Source organism: Typha angustifolia, chromosome 13 (assembly GCF_048772165.1).
Source record: "Typha angustifolia cultivar Huaian chromosome 13, ASM4877216v1, whole genome shotgun sequence".
Lineage (NCBI taxonomy): Eukaryota > Viridiplantae > Streptophyta > Magnoliopsida > Poales > Typhaceae > Typha > Typha angustifolia.
In genome coordinates, this window is record NC_133251.1 from 1,801,650 (window position 1) to 1,811,961 (window position 10,312).

Genomic DNA, 10,312 nt, shown 5'->3' on the forward strand with positions numbered 1-10,312 from the left:
ATGTAATTAATTTAAGCATGCAATTTCCTTCTATGTGAGTTTTGTTTATATTGTTATGAATTCTACTGGTGCCGGTTTCAAGCCCGAAAGTCCTCTTCGGCCTCTATAAAAGTCTGCAACGTGTCTCGATTTATTATTTGGTTGTACACGTAATACGGAATTCTTTTAGCAAAGTTTTGTTCGTATTATCATGAATGCTGTGCCGATTTCAAGCTCCAAAGTCCTCCAGATTTATATAGAAGTCTGCATCGTGTCGCGGTCCCCCCGGTTACGTCTCATAAAAAGTTTGCTCCTCTCCTTCTCTCTTCCACTCTATCTTCCGATTTGGGGACAATTGGGGGGGGGGGGGGAGGAGTAGTGGCCCCAAAGCGATGCCGCTTTTCCTCGCGACTTCCGGGCTCTCTCCGGCTAGGGTTAGGGTTTCGGAGGGTGGGTTCCCCTCGTTTCTCCCCAAGGAGGTGGAGGAGATTAGAGACCCCCGCGCGCGAGAACTGGCCAAGAGGATCGAGAGGGTGCCGGTGAAGGTGAGAATTGAGTGATCCGTGTTGGATCTATCCTGCATTTGTTGTAATATTAGTTCTTCGAGTGTTTCTGTCACTAATTGGTGCTTGTTTTGGGGTAATGCGGTAGAATTGGAAAGTTGCGATTTTTTATGGGTTTCCATACCCTTGTTCTAATATTTAATTAGCTCAAGTTCTATCAAATCTACCCCACCAAATCTTCATACCTTATAACTTGAAAGACCTGTACTTAGAGAGCAGAATAGCAGATGCATGTAGGGGTGTTTTGGTCATTTGCTATCTGCATAGCACCTTCTGCTCTGTGAAGTCAACCTCCATAAATACCAATGTTCCCTACGCGAAATGCTTCATGTTTGCTGAACTTTTCTTTTCATTTTATCAAAATCGTTTTTTCTTTTTTTGGTTGGGTAGTCTATCGTAGTCATGTGGCTTTTAAGTTTCAACCTCAAAACTTTTCCTTTGAAAAGGAAATCTTCTGTGAAGTACGTTTCTTGCACTGTTAACAGAAAAGAGAAAATTTTGCGTATCCTCAGCCGTTCTTTATCAATATAATTATTTTTTTTTCTCTTTTGATAAGAATGAAAAATAGAAGACGGGGCTTTGCAATGTTTAAAACTTATTTGACCTTTACGAAGAGGTACTTTACTAGCTTTTATTACAGATCAATTTCTCCAAGAACCCAATCATGACTAGTTGCGTGAGACCATTGCGGCAGCAGAGCATGGAACCACTTGTTTTCCTACATGGTTTTGACAGGTAATATAATGGTTATGCATTTGTTGTTGATAAGAGCTTCACTATTAAGAAACAGAAAATAGTATATATGGTATTATGCAAATAAATAGGAAAATCAGATGATGCATCTCATTAATTGCTTGTACCGTTGCAGTTTTGGGTTCCCTTTGTACCTGTGCATGTATTTGTCTGTATAATCTGATGAAATATGATGTCTTTTGACAGAGTTACTACATTACCAGGACAGTGAAATGAAAACTAATCGCTCGGTCTTTCAATTACTTTGTGGCTTCTCTTTGTTTTCTTACTTATTTGGTCATGATCATGACATTATGGTGAAAGTTCATAATTAACTTCAAGAAGTTACTTGACAAGGCTTCATGACTTTGCCAATATTGCCGAGAGTCTTAAGTTCTTAACTGAAAGCTTTTAGCAAAGTTGAAAGAATTCTTTGTTCTATATGTATGAACTCCTCTTCAAGAGTTTTTTCAAAAGTACTACTCTCGGTTTGATCATTCACTTTCTCTTGCCTGAAGAATTGATCTTCAATGTCTGGCTGGCCATATAATACTAAAATTTCAATGATCTCTTACAGTTCTTGTTTAGAATGGAGATACATGTACCCTTTGCTTGAGGATGCTGGAGTAGAGGCATGGGCTGTGGATATTCTTGGATGGGGTTTCTCTGATCTAGGTTTGTCTTCCTTTGTTCTCTTCATTTTACTTCCATTATTTAGTTCAGTACTCGATCAGTAAGAGGTTGGTGGATATACCTTGTTTTTGAAACCTTTTTTTTTTTTGGGTTCAACTTCCTTGTTCAATGCTGCTATCACATCATGTTGGTGTATCATGTCTTAGAAACACTTCCACCATGTGATGTTGCTGCCAAGCGTGAGCACCTATACAAGGTATATTTGCATTATGCTAACAATTCATCTTGAAATAGCTTGAGTTGTTATTTTACTTGTGATACCTGATAACATTACGCATTACTCAGATCATGCAGTTATAGTTCCCTTGGCGTTCTCTGAAAAGTTTATTGCAGATAGGTTGACCAATGCATGTATTGGCAATGGTTTCAATATGTTTTATCAAGTATTCAAATTGCATTTCCAAATGACAGCATTTAATTCTCTGCATGTTTATGTTTATCTTGTTATGAACTACATCCTTAATACAGTTCTCTCTGATGCCTCAATTGATATTTGGATGTTTTGACGTAGTCATGTCAACTGCTTGATATGTTCTTGATCCCTTCAATCTAAGTTAAAATCAGCTCAATGTTTCCTTACTGTAGCTTTGGAGGTCATACATTAATAAACCCATGGTATTAGTTGGACCAAGCCTTGGTGCTGCTGTAGCTATCGACTTTGCAGCCAACCATCCAGAAGCGGTATAGTAATTATTGAATTCTTGCTGCTTTTATTTATTTATTATTTATAGCTTTCCTACAGCTAAACCCAATACTTCTTGATATTGTCTTATGCATGAAAATAATTTGTTATTATCTCACTTCCTTATTTACTTTTATTCTTACACGTGAGGAAGTTATCTTTTAACTAATTCCTTCTTAACCTTTACAGATATCTAAGCTAATTTTCATTAATGCAAGTGTCTATGCTGAAGGCACTGGAAATATGACAAAGTTACCTAAGTTTGTCGCATACGCTGGTGTAAGATGATCTATTCTTAATGTATACTTCTGTATAGTTGGATCTGCAATTATCTTAAATTTTGACATGGTCAGCTTTATACCATGAATTCTACTAGATATTTCTTCAGTTAATATCATGTTTTATTAGTTCTGTACATTTCAAAATCAAGTCATACGACACCTTGTTGACATTTAGAAATTGGTGTTGTATGTACATTTCTATGCTGCTACTATGAAGTGATTTTTTCCCCATGTCTCAGGCATTTGTATTGAAGAGCCTTCCATTGCGCTTGTATGCTATCGGCTTGGCCTTCAATAAAATTCCAGAAGGGCTATATCTTGACTGGACAAATGTAAGAGGTTATGCAGTTCTTTAGTTCATATTAGGTAGATTAAGGTGCTTTTCTGTTCATTTTGCAGGTCATCAGTCGTCTTAGCTTGCTATGGCTTCTCTATTTTGTTGTATAAATAACTTGGCAATGTTATTAACTTCCTGATTCTTTCTGTTCTAAAAGAATAGAAGATTAAGCATCTTTCCATGAAAATATTACTCCTGTTTAATTCTGAAAATTTTCCACTGAGAGGTCCTAAACTATAAGCCTACATTGATTGGATTAATCCTCACTTGTGGCTTTGAAAGAATGGAAGCGAATGATATTATGAAAAACTTTGACATTGAGAGTTGAAACTTGCAAGACTTGATACTTTGGGTAAGAGTATAACTTCTGAATATGGCGATAATCATAATAAAACTTACATTGTTTCCTAAAGTTTTCTCTTTGTGCTAGGATTTTGAATTTTTCTATCTTTGATACAATTGCATTTTATTTGGACTACCTTTTGGCATAATCAGTGTGACAGTCTGCTAATTTAAATAGAATATTCATTTATCTAATTGCATTACTTGACCAATTATTAACTATGACTTAAACTGTAGCATGCATAAATAATTACTAAAAATTTCAGTTGGGCCGCCTACACTGCCGACTACCTTGGTGGGAAGATGCAACTGTTAGTTTTATGATCGGAGGAGGCTATAACGTCATTAATCAAATAAAACAGGTATCCATTACATGGTCTCCTTCCCATTCTTCAATTTGTCAGAAATATGAAAGCTCCAAATACCTTGGAGCAAGTTTTGGCTGTTTTTTTTTTTTTTTTCGTTCTTTTTTCTTTTCTTGCTGTTAGTCTGCTGCAGTGATGTAACATATAACAGTTTATAGACTGACATTATTTAACATATATAGATATCTGTATATCTGATTTCTTGCAACATCTCTCTCTTCTGAACCCTTTGATATATGCAGATAAAACATAAGAGTCTTATCATATGGGGAGAGGATGACAGAATCATTAGTAACAAGCTGGCATTGGTATGTTTATTTGGCAAACATTTATCCTGTGTTCTGTCTGATTCAAATAATCGTGTGATAATGGTCAAATGGTGATCTTTTAAACTGAAGCACTGAACTTTTCACCTTATTACACCTCTTTCTACTCAAACAGTCGTTCTCTAGTAGGTAAATATGTGCAAAACCTGTAAGTTCCAATGGAACGGTCGTACCGAAAGAGAAAATTTGATTGGATTAGGATTCCTATTTGTCGAGCAAAAGAATTTTATTTGTTTGCCTGGAGTAGGCCCTTAAACAAGCCTTTTTCAAGCCTTATGCTTCAATGGAACAGTAGGTGACGGTGCTGCACTGATACATCTTTAACTCTGCAGAGGTTGCATGATGATATCCCAGATTCAGTTCTGCATCAGATTCCACAGTGTGGTCATATTCCTCATGTTGAGAAGCCAGAGTTAGTAGCTGAGTCCATTCTTGAATTTCTTGGACAGCACGACAAGTCGAAGAACGACAGCGTTGGGTTCTCTGCAGCTTAAATTTGTCCAAATTTTACCACAATTTGTATGATAAAACCAAATTACTGTTTTCTTGTTATGCAGTTTCTGCATATATCTTACCATTGTATATGTGATTCCAAAAAATGTACAATCTCCAGCCCTTGCTCTGTTATTATTTTTAAACAGTTCATACCAAATTGTTGTAGGATTTATGATGTTTCACCAAGGTTGATTGCAAAACAAAGCTGCATGTCCATTATTTCGAAGGTTCTGATATCAAGTGTACAATGAAACAGGACTGTAGCCTTCTATCAAAAAAATAAAAGAATAAAATTAAGTGATCATAGTCTCCACAATGAAAGTGGTTCTCCTATACACTGTAGAAGACTTTTACTTCTACTATTGCATCAAACGGCAAAATTTAGAGTATGTAATTATGCTTGCAGTCCAATAAAATTATTCTTTTAGGAATTCCGAGATGCATTCGAAAAGAATCAACACAACATTTCTTCTTCTTTTTTTCCAAGCTTTAACACGACATTTGCAGTCTAACTTACGAACAGTTTTAGATCAAAACGTAGATAAATAAATCTCGTCATTTAGTAGAGAAAAAGATTAAAAAAAGAAACTTCTATTTGCGTATAGTCAATAGATATACACATTTGTAGCCCTTGTATGCATGGACTACAATCGGACCAAGTTTCCGGACCCAATTTATTAACCTCGAGGTTGGATCACAAGATGAGCCCTTTCCCCCACGTAAAACCCTAACCCTAACTAAAACCCTTCGTTCCTCTCTCTCTCTCTCTCTCTCTCTGGACTTCCCTTCTCCACGGCAAACTAGAGAGAGGAAGAGAGAGATCGAAGCAGCAATGGATCTCATCGGGAGCGGTTCCGATCCATCTCGCCAGATTCGTGTCCGCTTCGTCACCAAGCTCGAACCTTCGCTTCGCGTCCCCGCCGCCCCCATCGCCGTCCCTTCCTACCTCACCCGCATGGGTCTCTCCGAAATCGTCAACCATATCCTTAATAGCGGTGAGTTTATCCATTCCCTTACCCTTGCTCTCTTGTTATTCTAACGTTCTTATCCGATTTGATATACTATCTCTCTTATCTACTGTTTTGCACAGCCAATACGGAATACGAGAGCCAACCCTTCGACTTCCTCGTCGATGGCGAGCTCGTTCGGATGCCGCTCGATGAGTTCTTGTTAGCGAAGGGCATCTCGGCAGTACGTTTAATGATGGATACTTTGTTATTATTATTTACTTGTTTCTTCTTTTGTTTGTTAAATATTTGTGATTTATGTGTTGTTTTTGCTGTTGGGTTACAGGAGAGAGTACTTGAAATTGAATATGTGAAGGCTGTAGCCCCGAAGAAACAGCAAGATCCATGTTTGCATGATGATTGGGTCAGTGCGGTCGACGGCTCCCATCCAAGGTGCAATTCTTTTCTTGAATGGAGAGCTGACTTTTGCCGTGTAGACCGATTTGTCAAAGAGTGGAGCTTTCAATTCTCAATGCAGCTCATCTTTTGAATTTCTACTTTCAGATAATTAGTAGTTCCGATTGTGTATTTGATCTGATTTGCTGCTTTTTGCGGAGGTTGATATCTATTAATTATTCAAATTGGGTGAATTTTTTTTCTTCTTGTTCAAGACAGAATTGGCTGAAAAATCGATGAGTGAATTATTGGTAAATTGCCAATAATGAACTGACAACTAGGTTTCTTTGGGGTACTCTAGATGTCCTATTTGGCCTTTCTTGGAATTTAAGTGTATTTTGTTCCTATTAATGCCTGTCTTCTATTCGTTTTTCAATATCTCCTCTTTTTTAGCCATTGAAGCCTCCACCACAGAACCTCCCCCTTGTTCTCTAGCATATATTCACATGCATATATGTGTTTTTGCGCATTTATCTACTTCCCATAGTTATAATTAGCTACATGCATCTATCATTTGCTAATTGAACTTGTAACTTGTTTCAATTGGCAGCTCCATATTGACAGGGTGCTACGATAGTTTTGCGAGGTAAACTTATTCAACTCTCAACCACCATTTATTTATATGCGTATTTCCTTCTTTCTCAATCAATTGGGATTTAATGCTCGGAAATAAAGAGGTTAAAAGAAAGACTTGCATTAGTGACGATATGTTGCTTCTTCATTCTTACATTTCTTTGCTTCCTAATTAGGATTTGGAAAGGTGGATCAGTGTGTACACACATTTTAGAAGGACATCATGGTGCAATTACCTCTGCCCGTTATATAAAAAGTAAAGGTAAAGGTACTTTTAGCTTGACAACTTGAACTTATTTGTTTTAAATTGGAGTGGTGCATTATACTTCCCTTCCTTGTTCAAAAGTTTAGCCCTTCTATTTCAGATGGGATTTATCCTCATTTATTTTAACTTTGATACTGGCATGAGCTATGAATGCAGCCATCTGCATTCATTCTAAACATGTGTATTATATGCATATGAGCCTATTTACTAAGTAGGAGGTAATCATTGACTCTTTTTTTCCTGCACATATCTAGGGCCCAATAGTGAAAACGGCTTCCATCTGGTAACTGGTTCGAAAGATCGTTCATTAAGGTTGTGGAAAGTAAGTAATTCATTGTCTGAGCGCCATCGCATCTTTAGAATACAAGTTGTAACTAATCTTTTGCTATAATTACCTGTCCATCTGTTCAGTTTAATGAAGCTGAAGATATGGAGCATCCCATGCGGATAGGTGCGTATAAGATTCTTCCAGGACACACTTCATCTGTTCAGACTATCACCTCAGATCCTTTTGGAGATATGGTATATATGCTTATACTTATGCCACAATCCAACCATCACACTTGGTGATGCACTTATCTTGTAATTGGATGCTTCGTGCCTTCAGATTTGTTCTGGTTCCTGGGACTGCTCTATCAAGTTGTGGGAAGTAAATAGCTCTGAAGCAGATGGTGCTGTCTCAATAAAGAAGAGAAAGTTGAATTCTAATTCATTGGACACTGAAGAATCTCAGTTAGAGGTAATTGGCCTTGTCGTGTTCATTGGATACGGAGTAATTGTATGGAAAGTAAAAAAAATTATTAAAAAAACTGGTTTGACTTCCACATGGGCTTAAGCTTCGTCGTCTGGTCTAAATAAGCTTTAGAACATCATAATTTTTCTAGGTTATATGTCAAAGTTACATTTTAGTGATATCTTCTGCTAATAACTGTTTTCTTTTTCTAAAAATCTGCCAATAACTGTTTAGTTGATATCAGGTGTGCGATAGAAGGGAAATAGCTTTTGATGTGATGATGGCCAATTAGTCCTTTTCTTGGTGTAATCACCTCATCAAAGTGAAGTGGTAATCACATGGATTTAGCAACCAAACTGTTGAAGCAAAAAATAAGTTAACCTAACTGTTATAGACCTGTGGTCATGTCATTAAGTATTCACTAGGTCTTGAATTATTTCAGAAACTGTCGAAGTTTCATAGCCAGAAGAGTATCAAAAATTATGGTTTGTCATTCTTTGCTGATGGAATTTGCTCACCTTCTTAAGTTTGTCATATCCAGGGAATGGCTACTTCAACCCTTTTGGGACACACACAATGTGTATCTTCTGTTGCCTGGCCAGATTCTCAGGTCATATACTCAGCATCATGGGATCATTCTATTAAACAATGGGATGTTCAAACATGCAAAGAAACATGGAACATGGTATGAACTGTTTTTTATCTTGTAAATGTTTATATTGTACTTCAAGAACTGCTAGAGTATGGCAAAATGAAGAAAAGGGTAAAAAGGCATGTGTGATGATGGACAAAGAATGTTTAATCTGATAAATTGTTCAATTTCTTTTGTCCCTCGAATTTTCATCAATCAGATATTCGTCAAAAGTGGCACAATGATTATCTGCTCAAACATAAACCTTGTCTAGATTTGTATTGCTAGATCTTTTTCCTGCATTAATTGTTGTGTAACCACTAGCTCTCTTGTAATTGCTTGATATGTTTAAAGGTTTACTTGATAATTGATATATTTGACTTCAAAGGTTGCACAAATTTGTCTAGGTCTGTGGAAAGGCTTTAAATTGCCTGGATATTGGTGGTGAGGGTTCTGCTCTTATTGCTGCTGGTAGCTCTGACCCAGTTCTAAGGATATGGGACCCTCGTAAACCGGGTAAATATATTAATGGGTAAAATCAATAACATAATCATTTTTCTTTCTCTTGAACTATGTAAAGACCTTTCTTTTTCATGGCAGGGACTCTAGCACCTATTTTTCAATTCTCATCTCATTCATCTTGGATCACTGCTTGCAAGTGGCATCCAGTGTCCTGGTTTCATCTGTTGTCAGCATCTTATGATGGAAAAGTGATGCTATGGGATTTGAGGACGGCGGTAAGCAGTGACCCTTTTTTCCTTTAATTCTGTGAAGCTTGTCTTATACCAACTTCCTCATCTTCTGTTTCAGTGGCCATTGGCAATAATTGACTCGCATGAGGACAAGGTATTCTATTTTGCTTGTTATTTCTCTGTTTGAGTGGAAACATTCAGTGTCATATTTACCTATCATTGATGCAGGTATTATGTGCTGACTGGTGGAGAGATGATAGAGTAATTAGTGGAGGAGCTGATACCAAGCTCTGTATCACTTCTGGGATAGAAATCTGCTGAGAAACAGAGGAACTGCTTGTCGATCTCTTTCCACTTAGAGGTTTGATATTCTTTTTTCAGCTCTTCATGTGCCCTCTTCTATGTTTGTTCTTTTACATGATATTTGTAATGAACTAACTTGTGATACATCTTTATTTGTTTGCAGACTAGAAGCCATTCAAAATGACCTAGTAGATGCTATTTATCCTTCAGATGCTCCAAAGTTCTGATCTTTTTCACCTGGCAGCAGAAATGCGTGTATCCTACAGGAGGTGATGGACAATCAGGTCTTTTTGTTCGGTTGGATATTATTTCCACAAGTTGAATATTTAGTCATATGTTTATTGTGTTGGGCTCAGTCCCATTGTATTGAACGAGATCATATGGTAATGAATTGATTGCGTGAGATGAATTCTTTCTATGCTGTTAATATTATTCATTATGATGATGAACTTATTGTACAAGAGAAGTTCATTTTATGGTTTACTAGACGTAACACAAACCCTATTGTGGAGGCACTGCGTTGTGAAGGAGACAATTCACACACAATTATTTTTTGGGATTCCGTGTAAAACTCATTCAGAAAATATTATTGCAGATTCGATCGTATCTTTTGATCGTCAACTCTTCATCTGCGAATAGAGGAGCAGGCAGTCCTCGATCGTACATACCAAAGCTTAATGTGTGTGACCACCAGCCTCCCAATTCTGACACCTGCCTAATTAGCTTGTCCAAAACAACACCCAGCTTTACATCTAATTTTCAAGAAAATTGAGCCCGACTTCAATTTTGTTTTGCATTCCGATTAGAGAAACCAACATGAGAAAACAAACCCCAAAAGAACTCGTGAAGAAGAAAATGCCGAGGAAAGAATGCGATCGATTCGTTTTTTATTTCTCAAAAAAAAAAATGCCGAACAA

The 10,312-nt window shown here is 37.1% G+C and overlaps 2 protein-coding genes across 4 annotated transcripts; both read left to right on the plus strand.

Annotated features, from left to right (window-relative positions):
* The first annotated feature begins 347 nt into the window (after positions 1–347).
* Positions 348–4,923, plus strand: LOC140772897 (alpha/beta hydrolase domain-containing protein VTE7-like). 2 transcript variants are annotated; one of them, XM_073115141.1, is made up of 10 exons: positions 348–524; positions 1,183–1,277; positions 1,852–1,949; positions 2,114–2,163; positions 2,553–2,648; positions 2,839–2,928; positions 3,170–3,262; positions 3,876–3,971; positions 4,217–4,282; positions 4,633–4,923. In XM_073115141.1, exons 1-10 carry the CDS (start codon positions 372–374, stop codon positions 4,792–4,794), a joined length of 999 nt encoding a protein of 332 aa, XP_072971242.1. In that variant the 5' UTR covers positions 348–371; the 3' UTR covers positions 4,795–4,923. The 2 variants fall into 2 exon arrangements, with proteins under 2 accessions (XP_072971242.1, XP_072971241.1); XM_073115140.1 differs by lacking the exon at positions 2,553–2,648.
* Positions 4,924–5,491: 568 nt separating this feature from the next.
* LOC140775160 (ribosome biogenesis protein WDR12 homolog) lies at positions 5,492–9,811 on the plus strand. 2 transcript variants are annotated; one of them, XM_073118431.1, is made up of 14 exons: positions 5,492–5,790; positions 5,886–5,986; positions 6,089–6,195; positions 6,749–6,784; positions 6,948–7,039; positions 7,291–7,358; positions 7,448–7,558; positions 7,644–7,775; positions 8,311–8,454; positions 8,808–8,916; positions 9,001–9,137; positions 9,211–9,246; positions 9,321–9,453; positions 9,559–9,811. In XM_073118431.1, exons 1-13 carry the CDS (start codon positions 5,628–5,630, stop codon positions 9,411–9,413), a joined length of 1,329 nt encoding a protein of 442 aa, XP_072974532.1. In that variant the 5' UTR covers positions 5,492–5,627; the 3' UTR covers positions 9,414–9,453; positions 9,559–9,811. The 2 variants fall into 2 exon arrangements, with proteins under 2 accessions (XP_072974532.1, XP_072974533.1); XM_073118432.1 differs by having other exon boundaries at positions 6,948–7,033.
* Positions 9,812–10,312: the final 501 nt, after the last annotated feature.

What these genes read in the sequence shown, in the direction of transcription:
- LOC140772897 (XM_073115141.1), top strand. Translation starts at nt 372, where the DNA reads ATGCCGCTTTTCCTCGCGACTTCCGGGCTCTCTCCGGCTAGGGTTAGG. An exon ending in TATATCTTGACTGGACAAAT is followed by an intron (nt 3,263 to 3,875) that starts GTAAGAGGTTAT and finishes TAAAAATTTCAG; the next exon opens with TTGGGCCGCCTACACTGCCG. An exon ending in TCATTAATCAAATAAAACAG is followed by an intron (nt 3,972 to 4,216) that starts GTATCCATTACA and finishes TGATATATGCAG; the next exon opens with ATAAAACATAAGAGTCTTAT.
- LOC140775160 (XM_073118431.1), top strand. Translation starts at nt 5,628, where the DNA reads ATGGATCTCATCGGGAGCGGTTCCGATCCATCTCGCCAGATTCGTGTC. An exon ending in CAACCATATCCTTAATAGCG is followed by an intron (nt 5,791 to 5,885) that starts GTGAGTTTATCC and finishes TGTTTTGCACAG; the next exon opens with CCAATACGGAATACGAGAGC. An exon ending in CTGAAGAATCTCAGTTAGAG is followed by an intron (nt 7,776 to 8,310) that starts GTAATTGGCCTT and finishes TGTCATATCCAG; the next exon opens with GGAATGGCTACTTCAACCCT.